Here is a 26171-nt window from a genome sequence, read left to right on the forward strand (position 1 = left end):
CAAAAAGGACGTAAATTTTGTTTGGGTACAGCATTGCATGACTGCGCAATTATCTTTTGAATTAGTGCAGCGCCAAACAGCAAAAAAAGGCCTGGTCATTAAGGGGGGTAAATCCTCAGGAGCTCAAGTGGTTAAAGCACATCTTGTTCGTTTCATTTCAAATCCATTGTGGTGGTGTATAGACCCAAAAATGTTAGACTTGTGTCGATGTCCCAATATTTATGGACCTGACTGAATGTATGTGTATATACAGTTGTATTCAAAATAATAGCAGTCAGACATCACTAACCTGATCAATCACTGTTTTTGGTAGAAATGATATTTCTACATGTCAAATAATTTTCTAGCAGGTGTAGTAGAGTAATAGAAACCCAACAGTCATGACATGCATGCTGCTGATTCTGTGTAATTGAATCGCTAATTGAAAGGGCCATGTTCAAAATAATAGCAGTGTGGAGTTCTATTAGTGAGGTCAGTCTTTCTTTGAAAAACAGGTGGCAATTATTGCCCTTATTTAAGGAAGGAAGGCACCAAATGTTGTACATGCTGGTTACAGTATATATATATATATATATATATATATATGCATTTACAGAAATTACCAAATATTGCACTTTAAATAACCCCCTCCAACTCCTCGCCCTATAACAAGTAGAGGAGGTGGAGCTCTGCTCCCAAGGCATCTAGCCATGGTTATTTACCGCTTGACCTTCATACAGGCTGGTCAGTAGTTCTGAGGACAGCGATTTGTCCCCGGAAAGCGTTAGCCATTTGACCGCACTGACAGTTGGAACACCTTGCCTGCCGTTTTGGCCATTGTCATTATGCAAATGCTTTTTAGATACATGCTTCGTCTGTGAGTATGTTTTTACCTTTCATACCTTTCAATAAACCTTGGATAATGCACTAGGTGTGTGCGCCACCTGTTTATTCTCTATGAAGCAAGACACAGTATGTTCTTTTGACCTATGGAATTTCATTGTTGTAAGATCCTCTGTTTATGGAATAAACTTAACAAGATCTACAAGATGTCCTCATTGAGTCACTGACTGCGGTATCCAACAGAGGTTAAAGTTATCGCTATCTCATCACAACTGTAAGTTACAGAGATCACACTATCAATGCTTAGATTGGAGACACAGAATAGTCAAAAGAACGGTTGAATGCTTCATCCTGGCTAGTCAAAAGAACAGTGGAATGCTTCATAGGATGGCCAGTCAAAAGAACAGTGGAATGCTTCATATGAACCTGGCTAATCAAAGGACTAGTGAGCTGTCTTCATAATAACCCTTGATAGCTAGTATACACAGTGAGATGCTACATGGATACTGGATATTTCAGCTATAGAGAGTGCAGCCACCTCTACATAAGTCTGTACATATCTCCAAGTATATCCCAGCATAACACTCATTTGTGTCAGGACAAATTATTGATGTGAATGTTTTACAACTGCAAGTTTATATACTGCATGTGTACACATTACAACACAACTCTTGTCTGTGAACTTATAAGAGAAAATATTCCTGCAGCCATTGCCTAGGAAACCTGAACTAACCCACAGGAAAAGTTATACATTTCTCTGTAAGCTCTCTATCAACCCCCTCTCCTTGCTAACATGATGTTTCAGGAAAGTATTATACAGTCTGGGGAAACTAATACACAACCACAATCAGAGCTTCATCCAGAGCAGGACTTAGATAAGAGAAAAACTGTTAAGAAATCCATCCTGGAAAGTGCAAGAAAATCTTAATGCTGACAAAGTTAGAATTGCTGTCTAATATTAGTGACTTGTGGTCTAATACTGTTAAATGTATGTCTGCTCTCTCCCAACAATCTCATGAGCCATTACAACTAGAGGGTGCTATCCAGCAATTGAATGTTGCTTATAAGAATTATCAAAGACTCTGTGTTAAATATATTGCTCTGTTAAAGCGGTACCACACTCAAAAGTCATTGGAAGAATTAATGAGTTTTGAGGAGCTCAATCTTGAAAGACAATTTAGTGGTGCGGACAAAGGCAGAAGTGAGAATAACATAGCTCCATGAATCCAGATCTCAGCGCTCTGCATCTACTAGACGCTCATCAAGATCTTCCAAATCCATACAATCAAGATCTTCTACACTCTGTCGACAACTAATAAAAGCCCGTTCTGATGCTGAAGCGTCTAAAATTCAGGCACAAATAGAGGCTCAGGCCACACAAATGGATGCTCAGGCCGCACATCAGAAAGCAGAAAGAGGAGGCTCATGCCGCATATAAGAAAGCACAAATAGAGGCTCAGGCCGCACATCAAAAAACACAAATGGAGGCTCAGCCCGCACATCAGAAAGCAGAAAGAGAGGCTCAGGTCTCAAATAGAGGCTCAGGCTGCATAAAAGAAAGCAGAAATGGAGGCTCAGGCCGCACATCAGACATCAGAGAAAAAAGCTGAAGCCACACGTCAAAAGGCAGAAATTGAAGTTTTGGAAAAACAATGTGAGCATGCCACAGCCATGGCAAGGTTAAGGGTCTTAGAACAAGCCGCTAGTGAAAACTAAAGAGAAAACAGTTCGACACTCAGTTGTATCTTATGTCTCAGATTCTTTACACACCTCTCCAGAATGTCAACTCCCTGTCGCAGCAGCCAAGCTACTCCATCAAAGTCTCTTCTCTGCACCTACTGTACCTCAGGAGGATTTGCCCTTATATCCTCCAATGCATCAGACTGCTGCATCTCAGCAAGCTGCAGACACTGGTGTGTATTTAATAGACCGTCCATCATACTTTGGCACCAGCAGAGTACCTCCTAGCGAACGCACCACTCAACAAATTAACATGCCAATGGACTCTAAGCCAGCTCCGGCATTGAATGCCTTAGCAGCAACATATGTTCCCAAGTCACTCCACGTAAGTCCTACCATCACAACCAACTCTGTTCCTCCTGCAGTCATGCACCCAAAATCTGAAAACATGTCATGCTAAATACATGCTCCGCAGAGAGCTTGTTAAGACCGGCCTCACCAAGTTTGATGACAAACCTGAAAATTAAAGGCTGGAAATCCACTTTTAAGGCTACAATGATTGACCTAGACATCAATGCCACAGAGGAATTAGATCTACTTATTAGATGGCTAGGTTCCCAGTCTACTGAACGCATCATGAGGCTCAAAGCAGTTCATATTGACAACCCTGCTGCAGGCCTTAATGCTGCTTGGGGCAGACTTGAACATACCAGTGTTCTCTACATGTACAGAGATCTGTGGAGAAGGATTCTGTGACCAATCCTGTGCAAAGATATGCTTGGTCTGTGTATACCCCAAGGGTCAACCTGAAAAGGCCATTAGACTGTATACTATTCTGGATGATCAGAGTAACAGATCTCTTGCAAGAACATGGTTTTTTGAACTGTTGAACATAACTGGAGATGCTCTGCTTTATACTCTAAGCACTTGTTCCGGCACTACAGAAATCTTAGGCAGGAGAGCCAGTGGTCTTGTAGTTGCTACTCAGTGATAGTGGGCAAATATATTTCCACATTGTCAGAGTGCAACCAGATTCCAAGCATCTAAGAGGAGATCCCTACTCTTGAAGCTGCTTTTCACCATTCTCACTTAAAGCCCATAGCCAACCAAATACCAGCCCTCGATGAAAATGCCGATATCCTGCTGTTACTTGGTCGAGACATCCTAAGGGTGCACAAAGTTCGTCATCAAATTAACAGTCCACACAATGCACCATATGCTCAGCGTTTGGCTCTAGGATGGATCAGCATAGGCAATGTCTGCCTAGAGAAGGACAGGAGGTCCTACTCAGTTGCTTACTTTAAAACACATGTCCTGTCAAATGGACGAACAACTTGTTCTGCACAATGACCACATATATTATGAAAGACTGTTTAAAAAAGGTGCACAACAGCACATCACACAAGACAATAAGAAAGCTCTTAATCTCTGGGATGACATCATCGACAACAAAGTGTTCGAGGTAACCACTAAAGACAATGAGTTGGCAGTTACCATAATTCTTGAAAACCATGAGTAAAGTGTTCTACCAAGATGATTCCAAGAGTTGGGTAGCACCTCTACCATTTCGTACCGCAAGAAAGAGACTACAAACAGGGTACATGCAGAATCACGGTTTGTTTCTTTAAATCGCAGTTTGAACCAGAAGCCTGAGATGAAAAAGCACTTTGTGGACTTTATGCAGAAGGTGTTTGAGAGAGATCATGCTGAGCCTGCACCTCCCCTTATGGAAGCAGAAGAATGTTGGTATCTACCATGCTTTGGTGTCTACGATCCTCGCAAGCCTGATCGAATTAGGGTGGTCTTTGACTCAAGTGCTCGTCATGAAGGTGTCTCCCTCAATGACAATTTTCTCACTGGGCCTAATCTGAACAACAATCTCATAGGAGTCTTACTTCGCTTCAGACAAGAGCCAATTGCTGTTATGGCTGACATTCAGCAGATGTTCCATTGTTTCATCGTCCGCGAAGACTACAGAAACTTCCTCAGGTTCCGATGGTATTGCAATAATGTCAACGATGAAGTCATAGAATATCGAATGAAGGTACATGTTTTTGGTAACCGTCCTCCTGCAATAGCAAGTTATGGACGGAAGAAAACAGCTCAAGAAGGTGAGCGAGAATTTGGATCTGATGCAAGACAGTTCGTCGAAAGGAATTTCTATGTAGATGGCTCAAATCTCTGCCCAATGAAGAAGAAGCTATTGACCTTCTTACTAGAACCCAGAACATGCTTGCCACTGCAAACCTCAGACTTCACAAAATAATCTCTAACAGCGACAAGGTCATGATAGCCTTTCCTTCTGATGACCATGCTGTCAGTGTGAAGAAATTCCAACTAGGATCTGACATTTGTTACACAACGCAGTCTTGGGTTGCTTTGAAATGTTAAACAAGACACATTCACATTTCAAGCATCAGTCTGTGACAAGCCCTTCATAAAGCGAGGAGTATTGTCTACAGTAAATGGCATTTATGATCCGTTCGGCTTCATTACACCTCTCACCATTCAGGGTAAGATACTGCTGAGACAACTTACTTCTGAAAGCTCAGACTGGGATACCCCCTTACCCAAAAAAGAAACAACAAAGGTGGGAATCCTGGAAACAATCGCTAAATCCTGAACAATGGCACTATGTTCCCACTAGCCTCAACCCTGCTGACTGTGGCAGTCGTGAAGTATCTACTACTGCATTTCGGTACACATCTTGGTTATATCCACCATGAAAGAAGGTTCTGCACACCTTTACTTCAGGCCTATTAAGGAATTAGTACTACTTTTGCCCAAAGAGGAAGACAAGTCATCAACCTGATTTAAAGGGAGGTAAGGAATCGTGCATGTTGCTGCCTTCCCCTCTGAATATGGAGTTCCATGTCTCAGCCTGGATTTTGGGAGACCAACATTTGCAAGTATTCTGCTTAATGTTTGCATTGTTTTCCCTTGTTCTTCCCTTCCCTCTTGTTTTGCAGATGTTCCTGGAAAGAATCTTTATTATCATATTGGACTTGAACTAAAGTTTATTATAATAGAAATCATGGATTTCGACGGGGAGTGTTCACTTGACTGTCATATGCCTTTAAAAGTTTCAGTGTTTTGTCTCTGCGCCTCCTTTTCCTTTAGTTTAGCTAATGTTGCATAGATAGCCCTCCCCTTTTCCCAGAAATGCATTGCAGCAGCCTCATGGCATGAAGCAAGACACATGTTCTTTTGACCTATGGAATTTCATTGTTGTAAGATTCTCTGTTTATGGGATAAACTTCACAAGATCTACAAGATGTCATTCTCATTGAGTCACTGACGGTGGTATCCAACAGAAGTTATCACTATCTCATCACAACTGTAAGTTACAGAGATCAAACTATCAATGCTTAGATTGGAGACACAGAACACTTTGCATTTCAGAGCCTCTAAAACAGTGACCAGTAGTCAGGAAGTGTAATGCTCTAAAACCCTTTAAAAGCTTGATGGTGCTTATTGGATTTTGGGATCCTGTTTTTGGCTGGACTGACAAAAATGACAAAAATTCTTACATGTGGTACCCCCATACTTGGGAGAAGTAGTAAATGTATTTTGTGGAGTAATTCCAAATATACCCATGGCATGTGGAAGCATTAAATCATTTAAGTGACAATTTTGTGTAAAAAGAGAATTTTTTTTTGCCGTTTTCCAAAACGTGGTAAAAAAATATTCTTCTGTTGACTCAACATGCCTCTCAGCAAATAGTTTGGGGTGTCTACTTTCCAAAAAGGGGTCATTTTGGGGGTTGGGAGTGTTTTGTACCTAGCATTAGACGTTTATGCCACACTTCATTCACTCTTCTAACCACCTGAAGAATCAAGCCTTTACTGACACTTTTTGTTCACATGAAAAAAGTATTTTTTTTTGCTAGAAAATTACTTTGCACCCCCAAATTTTTTTTTTTATTTATTTTAAAGGCAGACACCCTAGTGAATAAAATGTTGGGTACTGCAATTTTTTATGACACATAGTACTCTCGCAGCGATTTTTTTTTTTTTTTTTTTTTTTTTTTTTTTTTTTTTCCTTCAAACTATTTTTTGAAAAAATATTTTTTTTTTAGTGTTTAAAAACACAATATATTGGCCAATTTGGTAAAATATAAAAGATGATGGTATGCTGAGTAAATAGATGCCAAACATGACATGCTTTAAAACTGCGCATACCCCGTGCAATGACCACAAACTGCATATATTTTTAATATCCATAGACAACTGTTTAAAAGCCTTCACAAGCTACCATTATATATTTACAGAGCAGATCTAGTGCTAAAATTACTGCCGTAGATCTGACGTTTGCTGTGATACCTCACATGCATGGCGTAACCGCTATTTACATACTTTTTTTTTTTTTTTTTTTAATGCTATCCTAGGGAATGCAGATATCCCCTATAACTTTTAATGGGCATTGTAATATATTCTTTTTTGAGAAATCTGGGGTCTATCAGACTCTATCTATCTGACGTTTGTCTATCTGACGTTTGCGGCAATACCTCATGCATGGCGCAACCGCTGTTTACATACCGGCACAGGGTCAACTCTAGCGCACACAGGTGCGTGCGCAGGGGGCAAGGGAGCTTTTTTTTTTTTTTTTAACTTTTTGATTTTTTAAAATTTGACACTGTTCCTTTTATTTTTTTGGTTACTTTTAATGCTATCGCAGGGAATGCAAATATCCCCTATAATTAATACATTGTCATATATTCTTTTTTGAGAAATCTGGGGTCTATCACTCTAGATATCTCCTCTGCCCTTACATGATCTAATCTCACCAAGATCGGTGTGATCAGCTGCTTTCTCAATTTACAAATGGTACTGTTTATATCCTGCGAAACTGAAGTGATGAAATGCTCGTAGCTTCCGATTTCTTAGACTATAGAGATGATTGGCACCATTCCGGTCTCCAATCAGCTCTATGGTCGTCTAGCAGAAACACTGGCTGCATTCTCAGGTTTTCTTGATGGCATGGGACTGTCCAAGAAGGCTGTGCAAAACAGCGGGGGAGGGGGGGCATGTTCTCCCACTGCTTGTAAAAGCAATCCTGCAGCTAATTGGCCACTAGGATTGCTTTTACATGAAGGCCGATCACCAGCTGAAAAAAATTATACCAGGATGATGTAGGCATCATCCTGGTATAACCATTTAAAGTCCAGTGATGTACCAGTACGCCACTGGTCCTTGTTGGGTATATATGCTATGTTTGTTTGTTTGTTTTTTTTATACAGCCTGTGGGCTGAATGAAAGAAGAAATCTCTGCCAGAAAACGTGTGCCATGCCCACCATTAGAATATACCGCCCTGGCCACGTATAAGTGGTTCCCCATAGAAAAAGGATGATACCAAGTCCCAAACTATCTTGCCACTCCTTCTGTAGTCTGGGGATCCGAGGGGCTTCACTTATCTTTTTCCTTCATAAATCCGAAGCTTATAAGTATAGCCTGTTGCCCTCTCGAAGATCTTGTACATCTTGACCCTATATCTGGCATGCTTGCTGGGGAGAAATTGTTTGAATGCATGGCGGCCAGATAAATTAATGAGGGACTCATCAACTCACATATTTTGCTGGGGAGTGTAGACATCTGCAAATTTTTGGTTAAGGTGATTTACGAAGGGTTGAATTTTGTGGAGCCGGTCATATTCAGGGTCACCGCAAGGATGGCAGTGTGTGTTGTCGTTGAAATGCATAAAACGTATTATATTCTCCTATCTATTCCTGGCCGTGGCAGCAGAGAACATGGGCATATGATTAATTGGGTCTGTGGACCAATACAACCGCATTTAACTTTTTTCTTTTTTTTTTTTTTTTTCTTTAGTAATGCCCATGTTGAGGGTTAACCCCATATTGGGTTTCCAAGCGAATGATCTGGCAAGGTTTGAATCTGGTTTGTGCATGTAAATTGATCCACAATCAATGCATACAGATCTTCTGTGAAAAAATGCTCCTAAAAATCAAGGGGAGTATTTAAATTTACTGTTTCCACCTGAATTTCCGGGTTGGGCAGTGAATGGATGAATTACGGGTGCTACAGAATTTGTGGGCTGCCAATCAGGATTTGCAAGCACATCTGGAAGGATTCTACAGGCTCTACGGCCTGTGTGCGATTTCTTGGTGGTTGCAGGACACTACTTGTGCTCGCCAGCGCACCAGCTTGTACTGCAGTTATGGGACTCACCATGTCACCAAGTGACACTACAAATATGGTATATGAAAGACCAGGATGTACTAGGCTGCTGGTGCTCGCCAGTTCACCAAACGTTAGAGCAGCACTAGTACTGGCACTCTGCTGCATATGAGAGTCATCAAAATTTACCAGCAACTGCTAGCAGAGATCAAGTCTGTTGAACACCGGTTTTGTGTGCAATGTATCAAGTGACAGTGATCTATTGACATTGCACTTGCTGGGGGAGAGGCGGGGAGGGGTTGTTAAGCGTAGGGGCTAAATGCAGATACTGGCAGGTACCGGGAAAGATCCCGCTAACGCTGTGTTTTTGGGGACACTATACTAATGTGAACGCTGGTATAGTGCGATCTGATCAAAGATATTGATTCGTTCAGACACTATACTAGCAATAACAAAATTTTGGACTTTTTGCTATAAAACATGTCCAGTAAAAAAGATTTAAAAATAAAATTTCATCATAAATTTCAGCCAAAATGTATTCTGCAACATGTCTTTGCTAAAAAAAAAAATCCCAATACGTGTAAATTAATTGGTTTATGTGAACGTTATAGCGTTTACAAATGGCGGTATATATACTGGATTTTTAATTTTTTTTATACTAATAGTGGCGATCAGTGACTTATGGCAGAAATCAGGAGTCACTGATCGATTATTAATATAAAAAAATTTTTTAAATCCAGTATGTATGCCGCCATTTGTAAACGCTATAATGGTCACGTACAGCAATTAATTTACACGTATTGGGATTTTTTTTTTTTTGCAAAGATATGTTGCAGAATACATTTTGGCTGAAATTTATAACAAAATTTTATTTTTAAATTTTTTTTACTGGACATGTTTTATAGCAAAAAGTCCAAAATATTGTTATTGCTAGTATAGTGTCTGAATGAATCAATATGTTTGATCAGATCAGCACTATACCAGCGTTTACATTAGTATAGCATCCCCAAAAACGCAGCGTTAGGGGGATCAGTCCCGGCACCTGCCAGCACCTGCGTTTTAGCCCCTACTCTTATCCCCCCCCCTTTCCCCCTGCAAGTGCAGTGCCAGTAGGTCACTGTCGCCTGATCTATTGCACACAAAACCGCAGTGTTGGCAGAATCAGGCCTGATCTCTGTTAGCACTTGCCGGTAAATTGATGACTCTCATATGCAGCAGAGTGCCAGTTACTAGTGCCACGCTACCTTTTGGTGAACTGGCGAGCACCAGCGGTTTAGTACATCCGGGTCTTTCACATACCTCTTAGATTGTAAGCTCCAAGGGGCAGGGCCCTCCTAACCCTCTTGTATTGAACTGTATTTTTGCTGTATTGTCTCCCGTTATATTTTAAAGTGCTGAGCAAAGTGTTGGCTCTGTATAAATCCTGTAAAATAATAATACCAGCACTGCAGTATCACTTGGTGACGTGGTGTGTCCCATAAGTGCAGTACAAGCTGGTGCGGTGGCTAGCACAAGTATTATCCTGCAACCACCAAGAATACGCACACAGGCCCGTAGAGTCCCTAGTATCCTTCCGGATGTGCTTGCAAATCCCGATTGGCAGCCCACAAATTCTGCAGCACTTGTATCTCCCCCATTCACTGCCCAACCCGGAATTCAGGTGGAAATAGCAAATTTAACTACTCCCCTTGATTTTCTTTTTTTTTTTTTTTTTTGGTGCTTTTTTTCACGGAAGATCTGTATGCATTGATTGTGGATCAAAGCATTTTATAAGCACAACAATGTATCGCCGCCAACCAAAATTCAAACCTTGCCAGACCAGTCGCATGGAAACCCATTACGGTTTTCGAATTTATATTTTTTTGGGGCCTAACCCTCAACATGGGCATTACTAAAAAAAATTAATTGCGGTTATATTGATCCACAGACCCGATTCATCATATGCCCGTGTTCTCTGCTGCCATGGCCAGGCATAGATATGAGAGTATGTGTTTTATGCATTTCAACAATACACTCTGTCGTCCTTGAGGTGACCCTGAATTTGACCGGCTCCACAAAATTCAGCCCCTCGTAAATCCCCTTAACCAAAAATTTGCAGAGGTCTATACTCTCCAGCAAATTATCTGCATTGATGAGTCTCTCATTAATTTTTCTGGCCGCCTTGCATTCAAACAATTTCTCCCTAGCAAGCGTGCCAGATATGGGGTCAAGATGTAGAAGACCTGTGAGAGGGCAACAGGCTATACTTATAACTTTTGGATTTACGAGGGGATAGTCACGTGGAGCCCCCCGGATGCCCAGACTACATGGGGAGTAGTGGCAAGATAGTTTAGGACTTGGTGTCATCCTTTTTCCATATGGGGTACCACTTATACGTGGACAATTTTTATTCAAGCGTGTCACTATTTAGACATTTGTACAATCTTGGAACTGATGCATGTGGCAAAGTGTGACCTAATGTGTGCCCACCATTAGAAGTGGGTGGATGCAGGGCAGTATATTTTAATGGTGGGCATGCCACATGTTTTTTTTTTTGCAGAGATTTCTTCTTTTTCTTTCAGCCCACAGGCTGCATACAAAAAAAAAACTAGAACATAGCATATATACCCAACATGTACTGGTACATCACTGGACTTTGGTTATACCAGGATGATGCCTACAGCTGCAGGCATCATCCTGGTGTCATTTCTTTCAGCTGGTGATTGTAAAAGCAATCCTAGTGGCTGCCGGTGTGCTTTTAAAAGCAGCGGGAGACCATGCCCCTCCCCTCCCCCGCTGCCTTCCACTGCTTTCTCGGGCAGTCCCGTACCATCGGGGGAACCTGAGAATGCAGCCGGTGTTTCTGCCAGCTGACCATAGAGCTGATTGGAGACCAGAATGGTGCCGATCATCTCTATAGCCTAAGAAATCAGAAGCTATGAGCATTTCATCACTTCAGTTTCTCAGGATATAAACAGTGCCATTTGTAAATTGGGAAAGCACCTGATCACAACGATCCTGGTTTGATTAGATAATGTAAGGGCAGAGGAGATATCTAGAGTCTAATAGAACCCACATTTCTGAAAAAAGAATATATGACAATGCCCATTGACGTTATAGGGGATATTTGCATTCCCTGTGACAGCATTAAAAGTGATAAAATAAAGGGACAGCATTGCATGACCGCACAATTATCAGTTGAATTAGTACAGCGCAGAGTATCAAAAAGAGGCCTGGTCATTAAGGGGGTAAATCCTCAGGAGGGCAAGTGGTTAAAAATGTAAAGATACAGGGAATACTTTTACTAAATCTTTAAAGGAAATGTTATGGTTTGGTTAACCTTATAAATGTTAAAGTTGTGTTTGCGAAAGCATGTGTATTGGTCTGCTTGACTAGAAATATCGAAGGTTTTTTTAAAGCCCATAATTTGTGAGTGGGGAACAGCTTGCATATTTGTGTGGGCTTGTGTTTGCACTTAGTCCTTGCAATTATTTACCAGCATAGTGACAAATTTGAGGACACAAGCCTGACAGTGATCCCTTGTATTGTAGAATTCATGTGTTTCTGTGATATACATAGCTGTACACACTTGTATAATATAGAAGACAATTGTCTTTACTGCAGGTTCTTTTTGACTATGAAGTTGATAGTGATGATGAATGGGAGGAGGATGAACCTGGTGAATCTTTATCTCATAGTGAAGGGGTAAGTACAGGGTTGAAATACGTAACATTTTAAAACCTGGATAGATTTTATGTACTGCTATTTGAACAATGTTTGTATCGTGCAGGATTTGTATCCATAGACCATATGCAGACCACCATCAGACACTTTGATATTTTTCTTTTATTAACCACTGAGGCAATGGCCTGTGGGAAATGTTAAAGCTGCTAATCTATTGACATTTGACAACAGAGGTGTCTGCAGTAGTCTTTTTAGTGCCTGAGATCTGATCTGCCAGAGCAAAATGTTGGGCCCCTGTGTGCTGAACTTACAACCTAAGTTCCAGATCATTGCTTCAACCACTAGCTGGTTGAACCAGCATCTGCTATGCCGGGCTAAGCTCAGAAGCTGAATCGTTTCCTGGATTTGCTCTCCTGTTATAAAGTTCTAAATAGGCATGCTACCTGCGTAGCATTGCTAACATGGCACTGACAATCAAAGCTATTAGGAAATCCCTTATAGCCCCTCCCACTTTCAGTAATTCTCACTTTTTCCTAGTGTCCTTAGGTGAACAATGATCCCTCTGAGAGCAGGTTTCTAGCTAATAGTCCTGCTTTATATCTGGAAGATCCTAAACAATTCTTTACGTGGAGAATTTTTTATTTTTTTTTTTCCATCTAGCTTAAACTTCCATCCATTGTGGCTAGGTCTTGCAGCATCTGGATTGATAACCCCTAGGCAGTGTTTCAGGGAACCATGACCCTACCACGCTGAATAGACATGAGGCCAGCCTGTAACATTAAAATGAAAACCAAAAATCTTGGGGTGTACTACATGTGCATTAAGAACTAGGATTAATGAGCATTTCTGTGACACAAATCTGAATGTCAGGCAGATCTCTACGTCATTTCATGGATTGTCATTGTGATCTCTCCTTTTAGATTTAGAGGAATAGAAAGGCTATCTTACTTGCCAAGGGAGGGCGATAGGGAAAGAAGGCTCCTGGGAAGCGAGGCATGGTGGATTTTTAAAATGCTCTTCTGATTCTTGACCATATGGTTACATTGCCACCTACAGGAGTATGACATGAGGCAGAAAAAACACTGCACCGCCTAAGGGCAGTCCTAGCTGGTATAAATTCCCTCTCTGCTATATGCATTCCAGTTCTTTCCGCCTGTTTCCGGTTCCCTGCTGGGACCTGTGGTTCCATAGCCTTTTTTTTTTTTTCCCCTTGGATTTTGTTTTCCTTCGGATACAAACAGGCGGGCTGGGCGACAGCTGGATAATCTATCCAGTGGACACCCCAGTCTGGCCATCGATCGCCTGCAGACCTTTAGCTCCGCACTGGGTCGGCCGTGACGAGCCCCATCCTGGACCGGGGCAGCCAAGGAGTTAAGTCTCACAGGGACACATATGACTGGGCGCCAGAGTCTGTGTTACCCTGGCTGACAGCGCAACCCCCCACTTCTGTGGTGAGGTGAATCTGTCTCGGGTGTGCGTGGGGCATGGATAGGTCATTCCCTACAGGGCTCTCCTCCTGCTCTCCCTCCTGTTCCTTTTTGGGGAGAATTGATGTTTGTTTTGATACCCTGTTCCTCCTAGTCCCCCCTTCCCTCCTGACCCCATGCGGTTATGGAGTGTTGCTGCTGGGATGCCCGCCTCTGTGTGTGGTTCCCCTTCAGCAGTGGTTGTATCTGTACCCCCAGGCAGGCAGTGAACTCTCCGATCTGGGTCATGGGAGGGCCACTGCCACATAAACTCCCTCTTCCTCCCTTCCTGTACTGCTGTGGAAACCCCGGTGCTACAGGGGCCATGTGGACTGTGCATTGTCCCGGCACCCTTTGGATGGCCCTGACTTACTCTAGATGGTGGGGATGCTTCCAACACTGAGCCTTGCCTGGTGAACTTTTTTTTATTTAATTCCTACCGTGGGTGTGGCTTCCCATAATTATAGGCCGCGGCATTGCGGCCTACCGATCCTGAAGGCGGCACCCACCATTTTGCTTATGGGCTTTCACTCGTTAACTGGCTCCCGCCTCTGGGTGGGTAGTACGATCCATCCCGTCCTCCCACCCGTGCGAGGGGTGGGTCTGTCCTGCTCCCATATGTGAGGAGAGCCCACCTGTGACACCACGGGTCGGTGACAGCTTGTAGGAGCGGTGTCTGCCAGTCTGACTGCAGATTGACTGTGGCGTTTGGCAGCACTAGGGGTAGTGCCAGGATCATATCTGCGCTATATGCTTTATTCCTGTCTAGCAAGGTGGTGAAGTCCTACTTGCATAGGGCTTTTCCCATGGCTGCTCTCAGCCTGCAGATATTCACTGGATGCAAATTGCAGGAGTCTTATATGCTATATACCAGGGTATTGTATCTTTCCCCACCTGGAAGTGATTCGGTGACCCCGCATAGTACAAGCTCCTGATGGGAACACCTTACCAGTGTCAGATGTGCTTGGTTCTTCCCTGTCGTTGCGTGAACATGGGGGGCTTCGGGCCTGTCTGATTGCGGTATACCCCTCTTTCGCTACCGACTTGGTTGTCAGCTGAATTGGGGTAGGACATGGTTTGAGGCATCACGCCCGGCACTGCTGCTTTTGCTGCGCAGTTCAGAGCTGGAAACAACGGCCTGGGGTGTTGCCATCTACATCATTGGAAGTCTGTGGGAGCGATGTGAGGATGTTGCTGTGAGAAAGGAGGAATGTCTGCTTCATTCCTATGCAAAAGCTGAGGCTGATGGCCATACTCTTCTACCGGTGTGGGGAACGTTAACGGGAGATGTTCCCTCAGGGGCTCCTGGTACGGTAGATGTCCTTTCTGTTACGCATAGACTGGCTAAGCAGGGGGGCGCCTATAGTCGTTTTTTTTTTTTTTTTTTCTCCCCTGAAGTGCTTGTGCTGCATTGCCCCCTTGAGGGGGCTTTTCTGCAGAAGATGACCTCGCCCACTGTGATGGTTCCTTCTGTGGAGCGTAGGACAGTTTTTTGGTCGCCCGCATTTATGCTTACAATTGCGGGCCGGCATTGGTAATAACAGGCACATACTGAATGGGCCACGGTTCTGCAGCACTGATTGTCCACTGGACACTTGTCTTAAGTTTACAGGGATTCGACAACCTTGTTGCTCCAGAGCCTGAGGTACATTTGAATGAACCCCTGGAGGCTGCCCATCTCCTTTCAGAGCTCTGTCTTGGCTGTGGTGCATTGTCGAGTGTCCTGATATGCTGATTTGATGACTTATTGACCTGATGAAGAATTTTTGGAGGTTTGTCTGATTCTTTTACAACCTGACCATCATTTTGAATTTTTACAGCCTTGAATCCAATGCTGCTTAAAGCAAAGAAATCAACCTAGTAAAAATGGAAATCAAGGCTGTAAAAAAATCAAAATGGTCAGGTTGCAAAAGAATAAGACAAACCTTTTTAAAAATTCTTCTGATAAATAGTAAAAATGTCAGATCTAAATTGGTAGGCCCTTTTTACAAGATAATTTAGAGTTCGTGACTGGGGCAACATAGTTAAATTCCTCCTTTATCCCTTAAAATGGAAAATAGGAGAGTGCAAGTTCCATAATGGGGGCAGTTTTTGTCCTGACTCCAAATGAACCACAGTGGTTCAAAATTTGTATGGTCCAGAAACATTTAGACAAAATAAAAGTGAATAAACCACCTGAACCAAATGGACACGTGTCCTCAAAGTTGAGGTCTGTTAGTTCAAAGCTATTGTTTCTAATTTGTAGAAACACTATTGATGGGTTTGGTACCACTGGATTGGTGCAAGGCCAATATGGTGCCTACATATAAAAAAAGGATCAAAGTCTTTACCAAGTAAGTATATGCCGGTTAGTTTAATCTATAGTTGGAAAGATACTTTATGCTTTAATAAAAGACCACCTAGAAGAGTTTTTGCTAGTAAACCATATTTTTAGCTATAGCATGCATTCAGGAAATATCAAACAAATCTGATTTCTTTTCTGAGGAAGCAAGCAAAAATTTAAGCAAGAGTGGCTTTGAATATAATGTACTTGGACTTTTCAAAAGTGTTTGATACTGCCTCCACATGCAGCTAATGAGTACGTTAGTCTACAGGCTTAGAAAATTTACTTTGTAAATGTATAGAAAACTGACTAAAAGGCTATATTCAGAAAGTAGTGATTAATGATTTGTACTTTGAACCTTTGGGTATACCACTAATAACCTTAGACCATTCAGCGTATGAATCAGTGTTGGGACACTTTCTCTTTAATATATGTATACATAATGAGTTTGGGGATTAAAAGTAACAATTTTGTGTTTGCAGATAACACCAAGCTATGTAGTGAATCAGCCTCCTTACAGGATGTCTCCAACTTAGAAGCCAACCTCAATGCACTATTTAAGATCCATTTCACACATGGGGTCTGGTCAGGTCCGCGTGTCAGTTTGTCAGGCGGACCTGATTGGACGGTCCATTTACCCCTATAGACCAGTGGGTGTAAACGGACGTTTGTCCATTTACACCCACCTACATCTGGGTCCGATCTGGTCCGCTAAAATGGATAGGTATCTGTCATCCTTAATCTAGCTGGATCAGATTGGAGGGCAGTTGGGTGTAAACGGTCAGCGGAGTCTGTTTACACCTGGTCGCCCATAGAGCGGAGCGGCCTCTGTTCTCTCTGCAGAAACTGAGTTGACATCGACTGGTCATCTGCCCACTCTGCTCTGATCAGCAGGGAATCGGCAAACAGATCCCCTGCTGATCAAAACTGAGTCTTCCCTGTGTGAAAGTGTGGCAAAAATAGATTTAATGTTGATAAATGTAAAGTTATGCACTTGGGGGCTAAACACATGCATGCAGTGTTTCATACATTCTAGGATGACAAGCATTGTTATTAGGGACCTGAATGTTACATCAATGATTTAATAGCATACAGTGCAAAGCTGCAGTTTCTAAATATAGTAAAACACTTTCTCCCAGCGGCTTCCAGGACAGCCCCTTGAGACATAGAGCTCCTCCCTCCAGGTCAGGAAGCGCGTAATCCCAATCCCAAAGGCGGACCTAAAGGCTTCCATCCTCCGTTTTTAGTGTTTCCTGATCCGGAAGGATACATGTTCAGGAGCCTGAGGGGTCTCTGCACTCTAGGGGAAGCCTGGAAGAGTGTAAACTCCCGGGATTAGACTTGCCTCCTTTCCCGACACGATCCCGCCATGGTGAGTGGAGTGGGGCTGCGTGTGGGATGGCCTTCAGTCCTCAGTGGAGGGGACCGCCGGTGAGGTTGCCCACAGGTTGAATGGGCGGAGTGCCCGGCAGTGAGCCTGGGGCATCCTTTCCCCCATGAGCCTAGAAAGCCCTTTCTTCCCTTCTCCGGCATAGGCTGCACAGTGGTGCAGGGCTCCGGGCAGAAGGGCCGGATGCAACTTCCGGGGGGGGGCGGGGCAAGCACTCCAGAAGCAGGAAGTCAGGTGCGGTGACGTCATCAGAAGGCACAGGCATCTGGATCGGGTGGTCGGTGCGGCGTTTGAAACCCAACAGAGGCTGCAGAACACGCCAAACAGGACATGATGGAAGCTGGCTCTTCACAGCAAGCGGACCCTGGTTCCGGCACCAACTCCTCTCAGGTAGGCTTGGGAACTGGTCCCTATTGCTGACTCCTGGGGGGTGTTTTTCCCAGTCTCTGAGGGCATGTGACGGGCACACTTCCCATTCTCCCCCAGCACAGTGGTGTTTGGTTAAGGAGATTAGGGCTGAGGGTCCTCCTTATTCTGTTCTTTTCTTGCTTAGGTTAAGACCCAGGACAGGACCCAGAGTCAGGCCCCAAAGAAGTGGTGTGCAGTGTGCGCAGTTAAGTTGGGTTCTACTTGCGAAAAAGCCTTATGTTGCAACTGTGTAGATAGCCTAGTTAAAAATGACTTTTACATCCTGTCACAAAGTTCTCACCTCCATTAAAGATGACATGACAGCTACATTCCAATCCTGTTTATCTAAGCATGACCTCGTGCATCAGGGTCTTTCCGGTTTGTAGCTCCCTGGTTGATACAATTAGGCAGGAGTGGGAAAACCCTGAAAAGAAGCCCTTTTTTTCACGTAATTTAAAAAGATTTCCTTTAGATGAAGATGGGTCCCAACCTTGGAACAAAGTTCCAAGATTGGACGCCCCCTTATCCAGAGTTTCCAAGAGGATGGATTTGGCATTTGAGGACATGGGGGCCCTAAAGGACCCCATGGATGAGAGAGGAGAGATCTTGCTGCGTGGAGCATGGGAATCCTCATCTATTAGCCTTAAGCCGGGTCTATCGGCCACCTGTGTTGCCAGTAACCTCGCGTGCTGGCTTACCCAGTTACAGACACACTTGGCGGCAGGAACCTCCAGGAAGCAGATCTTAAAATCTCTGCCTTTACTGTTTAAGGCGATAGGTTTCCTCGCAGATGCCTCGGCAGAATCAGTGAAACTAGCCGCAAGGACTTTGGCCCTGGTAAACTCAGCCAGGCGGGCTTTATGGTTAAAGACCTGGGCAGAGGATTCCGCATCTAAGCTGTGCCTTGCCCTTTTACAGGTGACATCCTTTATGGTCCTAGTCTAGAGGAAGCCTTGGAGTGTATGGCTGACAAAGTGCTTTTCCTGAGAGTAAAAAAGAAATCTTACTCCGGGAAGGTTTTTCGTCCAAAATCGCAGGTACATCAGATTAAGGATGTTCAGCCCAAAAAAAAACATTGGACGGGACACAAAAATAGGTTAAAAGGGATTCTATTCAATCCTCCTTAGGGCCTCTCCTAGCCCCCCTCAGTGGGCTTCAATCTCCCTGAACCCCTATATTCTGGACCTGATAGGGGGTACAGTTTAGCGTTCGACTCCTGTCCCCCTGCCAGATTCCTGGTAACCAATCTTCCCAAAGACTGGAACAGGGCACAAGCTCTGTGTGGCCTAATTGGAGACTTGGTGGACCAGCAGGTCCTAGTTCAAGTCCCTCAGAGCGAGTAGGGGAAGGGATGTTATTACCACGTGTTTGTAGTGGGGAAGCCTTTGGGAAAATTTTGCCTAATCTTAAACCTGTGCCCTTTAAATCGATCACTGAGGTACAAGCACTTCAGAATGGAATCGATCTTCTCTTTAAAGAACATTCTTTTCCCAGGTTGTTTTATGGCCACGTTGGATCTGAGGGGATGAGTATTTCCATATTCCCATTCATCAGCGAGTCAAAAATGCCTGAGAGTAACAGTAAAGATGGGTTCACAGATCCTTCACTGGCTGTGTCGGGCTCTACACTTTGGGCTAGCCTCAGCGCCAAGAATTTTGACGAAGGTGCTGGAGGAGGCCTTGGTTTCCCTAAGGATAAAGTCCATTACCATTGTTCCTTATCTGGATGACCTTCTATTTGTGGCCAAATCTCATCAGCAGTTGGCAGAAGATCTGCAGGTGGCTCAGGATTTCCTTCGGAGCCTAGGCTGGCTCATAAACAGGGACAGGTCCTCTTTAACTCCCTCCCAGAAAGTGACCAATCTGGGATAAGAGGTCTCTTCAGTGGAGGAGAAAATCTTCCTTCCTCGGGAAAAATGTATCACGACAGATCAGACGCTAGCAGAGTTGCAGTGCAATCTGTCGGTTTCAATAACGAAGGTTTCAAGGGCAGTGGGTCTCATGACTTCAGGTTTCCCAGCGGTCCCGCGGGCAAGACTCCACCAGCGGCCTCTTCAGGCTTTTCTTCTGAAGATTTTCAATGGAGACAGGTCTACTTTAGATCTGGCAGTCTAGCTCTCGTCCAGGGTCAAGAGGTCCCTCTGGTGGTGGTGGAAGGAAATCAGTTTGGCCAGGGGTCTCGAGTGGAACTAGCCTTCTCCACTTATTACAACCAATGCCAGCAGTTATATAAATAAAGTGCAGCGCTTATAAAATCACAAAAATGGCGATTGTTAGATCAAAATAAAAAGTCCTCCTGCAAATCAATGAGAGAGTATAGGTGCTCAGGTGTCTTGATCCTGGTATCCGTGTAAATATATGATACAGCAATGCGCACTCACCAGACCCGCATAAAGTATGCGCCTTTGTATATAACCCAGATGTCATCCGGTAATGGGTGGTCCTCCCTCAACTGCGTATAAGGCTGTTGGTCCTCTCCAATTGGGGGTCCACCTGGTGATTACTGATGAGATATGATCCGAGTACCTCCGGTACATCCAGGAGTAGGTCTGTAAATTAGAATGCTCCCCCAAGGGGTAACAAAGGTACTCCCATAGTGTAGTAATTGGTAAAAAAAAGTGAAATTTATTTAAGGTACATCGGGTGCACAAAATCGTTGCAGACAGTTATTGGTGCATAACTGACCGTCTGGAATGTTAAGATGGCTGCCAGAGCTCCGCGTTGCTCTGGCTGCGTGACTTCACGGCGTGGTGTGGCTCCTCCTTATGCGTATCGTGCTCCGGCACGTCTTCAGAGGGGGGTTGCCGAACACGCCATGCCGTTCGTCAATTGTATTTATGCGGAAGTTTGCACATGCGCAGTAAGGTGTAGCCTGGCTGGGGACGTGCAGAGCGAACTGCGCAGGCGCGAATGTACGCGCACCATTTTCCCTTGGTCTCCCAGGATTAGTAAACAGAGCAGACATAAGGTCTGTGTATTCAATATTGGAATGTGCTAGTGTGCACAGAACAAAGGCTACAACACCATTTCTATTAAACCGAAACGGATGGAAACACTGTGGTAATAGAAATGTTTTAGCAAAAAAATGGGCTATTTCAAATGATAGCTTACTGTGAAAGCAAAGAAAGGGGGAGTATTAAAGATAATAATAGCTATGTATGGAACAGAACCAGCTAAGATTAATGCGCATGTGTGAATCAGGTAATAGCATCATGTAGTACATAAACAAGTCACAATCAAGTTCAATAAAAATCAATATGAATCAATAAAAATATATATATCCGCCCAGTTCCAGAATGGAGAATAGGCTAATTGCTACATATCAAGTAGTAGTATGACATTGTATGGCCCAAGTGGGTATTTATATATAAATACATACTAATATGTAAGGAAATAATAAGGAAATAGTATTAAAATAAATGTTAAATATAAAAACCAAAAACCAAAAATAAATATATTGCATAAAAATGGGTATGTGATATCTCCAAGGACTTAGCACTATCAAGACCATAGCAGGTATCAAAAAATATAAAATACGTTCAAAAAATTAATTATATGTAAATGAACGTATATCCATAAAAGATGCATTAAAAATATAAGAAGGTTGTAGAACGATAAAATGGTACGGAAAGAAAGAAGAAACTATCAAGTGTGATCATTCCTCATAGAGAACAATAGAGGATAAATGATCAGGATAGTGGATGGGTCAAATATATGATGACTCAACTAGCTGTTTTCTATGAAACAGTTAATATCTACCTCTATATTGAGTCCGTTGGGTTGTAAAGAGTGGAGTTCGTATATCCATTTCATTTCTAATTGTGACACGGCTCTTTTTTTGTGCATTCCTCTCCAGTGAGGTTTGATTAGGTCTATGCCTTTAAATTTAAGTGAGGTAGGATCTTTATTATGAAACCTCCTGTAGTGATTGGAAACCGAATGTTCTCTATAACCACGTTTTATGTTGTTGACATGCTCCCGTAACCTGTCCCTTAGCCTCCTGGTGGTACGTCCAATGTACTGCAACTTGCATGGACATTCAAGCAAATAGACAACGAATTTACTATTACAAGTAATAAATTTGTTAATATTATAAGTACTTCCCGTTGTGTGTGACATAAAAGTAGTTTGTTTATATTTTCTAGTATTATCACATTTACAAGCTATACATTTGTTACATGGATGGTAGCCATTCAGGTCTTTAAATAGGGAGATCCCTTTAGGTGGATCAATAACATTTGGTGCAAGGTAGTGACGTAGGCTGGTCGCCCTACGGAAAACAATCTCTGTTTTTTTGGTAATATGTTGGTAAGTATTGGGTCCGCTTTTAAGATCTTCCAGTTTTTATAAATGATATGGTTAATATCCTTATATTGTCTCCAAAATGTCGTAACAAATGGACATATGTGGCTTTTTTTAGGCATCTGTTTATCAATAAGAAGATCATTTCTATTTAAATGTGCTACAGAGTAAAAAAAAAAAAAATAACAGTTAACCCTTTCCCTGAATAATAAACTTAACCCCTTGTTTTTTTTGTTTTTTTGCACTGATCACTGTATTGGTGTCACTGGGGATGTCAGTGACCCCAAGCCAGTACCCCCTAATGTCAGAATGTCAGCTGCAGTCCCGCCATAAGTCGCTGACCGCCGCCATAAGTCGCTGACCGCCGCCATAAGTCGCTGACCGCCGCCATAAGTCGCTGACCGCCGCCATAAGTCGCTGACCGCCGCCATAAGTCGCTGACCGCCGCCATAAGTCGCTGATCACCGCCATTACTAGTATAAAAAAAAACCAAAAATCCCAGTATCTTTCCCGCCATTTGTAAACTCTATAACTTTCACCTAAACCAATTATTTATACGTATTGGGGTATTTTTTTTTTTACCAAAGACATGTCGCAGAATGCATTTTGGCAGAAATTTATGACTAAATTTGATTTTTACATTTTTTTACTGGACATGTTTTATAGCAAGAAGTGCAAAATATTGTTTTTTTTCCTCAAAATTGTCAGCCTTTTTTTTTTTTTTTTTTATAGCGCAAAAAATAAAAACCGCACAGGCGATCAAATACCATCGAAAAAAAGCTCAATTTGTGGGGGGAAAAAAGGATGTAAATTTAATTTATGTACCATATTGCATGACCGCGCAATTGTCCTTTAAACTAGCGCAGCGCTGTATAGCAAAAAAAGGCGTAAATTGCAGTATCTATACCATAGTTTGTAGACGCTATAACTTTCACACAAAGCAATCAATATACACCTATTGGGATTTTTTTTACTAAAAACGTAGCCGAATACATTTTGGCCTAAATTTATAACCAACTTTGAGTTTACTATATATTTTTTATAAGATAATAAAACAGTGCGGCGCTCAGACAAAGTAAGATATATTGCGATAAATGACATATAATTACTCCCCCCCTTTTTTTTTATATATAGGTAGTATCAACAACCATGCCACCTATATATAGTGATGGGCTGGAGATGGCATACACTCGAGTGACTTATTCATGCTCCATAGTGACTTCAAACATACTGCAGTGAATAGTGTCCTTGTGTATAAAAACATGCAAATGTGCACTGCAGGTGGCAATCCTCAAATAGGTGAAGTGCCCCCTCACCTTCCTGCTCAGGCCCTTAAGGACCAATGCGCCTTTTGTTATATAGTAAATCTTGGAGAGGTCCTTCAGATGGTAGATCCCTCAGGTAGTAATGGTGGGACTCTCCTCCTCTTAACTTCTATATCAGGTCGTTGATGGTATCAGAGGTGCCCCTCTCACACGGTCACCAATAAGAAGAAGAGAACTTGCATAGTGTAAAACCGCTTTAATGGATAAATATAAAACCAAAGAACTACTCACATGCTAAACATGTAAATACGAGCCTTCACACCACTCAAAGGGTGTACTGCATTCAGGAACTAGGAGCACCAAGATGGCGCCCGCGCCGGATATGACGTCAGAACGTACGTGTAAGCTCCTCCCACTGGCGTATCTACGCGTTACGTCACTTCTAACACGTGACTTCATCAGGATATCCATCTTGGTGCTCCTAGTTCCTTAATGCAGTACACCCTTTGAGTGGTGTGAAGGCTCGTATTTACATGTTTAGCATGTGAGTAGTTCTTTGGTTTTATATTTATCCATTAAAGCGGTTTTACACTATGCAAGTTCTCTTCTTCTTATTGGTGACCGTGTGAGAGGGGCACCTCTGATACCATCAACGACCTGATATAGAAGTTAAGAGGAGGAGAGTCCCACCATTACTACCTGAGGGATCTACCATCTGAAGGACCTCTCCAAGATTTACTATATAACAAAAGGCGCATTGGTCCTTAAGGGCCTGAGCAGGAAGGTGAGGGGGCACTTCACCTATTTGAGGATTGCCACCTGCAGTGCACATTTGCATGTTTTTATACACAAGGACACTATTCACTGCAGTATGTTTGAAGTCACTATGGAGCATGAATAAGTCACTCGAGTGTATGCCATCTCCAGCCCATCACTATATATAGGTGGCATGGTTGTTGATACTACCTATATATAAAAAAAAAAAGGGGGGGAGTAATTATATGTCATTTATCGCAATATATCTTACTTTGTCTGAGCGCCGCACTGTTTTATTATCTTATCTTTTCTGAATATTGTTGGTGTTGTGATTGTGGCACCTTTAGTGCTGGCTGCTGATTAGTATCATTATATATAGTAGCGCAGGAGACATCTTTACATTAATTTTATATATTTTTTATAGCTGAAATTAAAAAATATTGTTTTTCTTCAAAATTTTTGGCCTTTTTTTGTTTATAGCGTGAAAAACAAAAGCGCACAGGTGATCAAATACCACCGAAAGAAAGCTCTATTTGTGTGAAAAAAAGGACGTAAATTTCGTTTGGGTGCAGCATTGCATGACCGCGCAATTATCAGTTGAATTAGTGCAGCGCCGAGTAGCAAAAAGAGGCCTGGTCATTAAGGGAGATAAATCCTCTGGAGGTCAAGTGGTTAAGGAGGTAAAGCGTTGTGTGCTTTTGGTTCTTGTATAGCCTACTCCCTAGGTATTTGACACACTGGGAGCTTCATCTTCATTTGTCTCCCTAGTGGAATGTAGTGTTACTTTTGACACCCTCATTTTACTTTTTTTTCATGATCGAAAACCAGGTCATCCTTGCCACAAACAAGCAGGCCCATTTTATGACACTTCCCCTTTATTGGCCCTAGTGTCTGGTTTTTCTATTCTCTTGTGTATCCCATTTTTTTTTTTCAATAAAAATTGTGAAAGAAAAGAAGCTTGATGTTTTTGACCATAGAGATTTTCTAAATGATTTATGATCTTAAGAGAAATCTGATTACGGGCATTCAGCCAAGACAGGCCTGATAACCGGGTTAAGCAAAAAGATTGTTCTAACCCTATCCTATTCTGTCATTTTGGGTACACTAGCTTTGTGATATTTTACCGCAACTAGGAATCCAGTATCACCACTAGATTTTGAAAGTGTCAAAATAAAATTTCTAAGCCTGGGTTTTTTGCCTGCTAAGAAAATGGGTGCGTAACGGTTTCAGAAATACCACAGGTAGTTGTACCGGGAGGGCTACAGTAGACAAGCATGGATGTTCATCTTTATCAGCTAAGGGCTTCTTTATTGCAGCACTTAAGATCAATTTTAATGATCCTAGATAATGGACTAAATTTGTGTTCAAAAACCTGTTGGAATTTTGCTAGGATATTCTTGGATATCGGATGTGGACTACGTAAAGGGAAACCGTTCTTTAAATCTGTTTTTGTAAAGTCTCCTTGGTGATGCTACTTTTTGACATTGATAAGCGTTTCAGGTGGGAGAATGGTTCAGATTATTTCACTGTTTTTTTTTTCACTGAGTTGGTTGGGTTTGATTGAGCACTAATCTGTTATAGTATATTTTTTTCCCAGGCCTTTGTGTTTAATGAATTCCCAATCCACTCTTGTCAAATGCTTTTTCAGCAACAGTGGGAGAGATAAGGATATGCCTTTACTCTGGGTATGGTGTATTGTGTTATGGACCTGCTGTGTGTTGTCCCTCACCTCTCTTTTGGAATAAAGCTGGACTGCGCAGGATGGGCTAGGCTTGGGATGTCTTTGGCCTTCGCTTACTAGCTCATTGGTCTCTTTGTTTGCTATTAATGCAAACTATGAGGTTTCAATTCATCTCTTTATGTATTGTGATTATGTACTCAGTTTCTCTGCCCTCGAACCCCTCGTGTATTTTGTTACTGTGCTGTCTCGTGTACTGTCTCCCATTATAATGTACAGCACTG

The 26171-nt window shown here is 42.5% G+C and overlaps 1 protein-coding gene across 1 annotated transcript in view; it reads left to right on the forward strand.

Annotated features, from left to right (window-relative positions):
* The window catches only part of CHAF1A (chromatin assembly factor 1 subunit A), a gene marked incomplete at its 3' end in the record, with an annotated part of 112285 nt that overhangs the window by 81216 nt on the left and 4898 nt on the right, over nt 1–26171 (forward strand). Inside the window, exon 6 of the mRNA XM_089656510.1 lies at nt 12241–12321. Within this exon, the coding sequence (XP_089512636.1) occupies nt 12241–12321 (81 nt within the window). The remainder of the gene's footprint in view (nt 1–12240; nt 12322–26171) is intronic.

This window comes from Staurois parvus, unplaced genomic scaffold (assembly GCF_062004578.1).
Source record: "Staurois parvus isolate SC_StPar_1 unplaced genomic scaffold, SC_StPar_1.0 ptg000912l, whole genome shotgun sequence".
NCBI lineage: Eukaryota > Metazoa > Chordata > Amphibia > Anura > Ranidae > Staurois > Staurois parvus.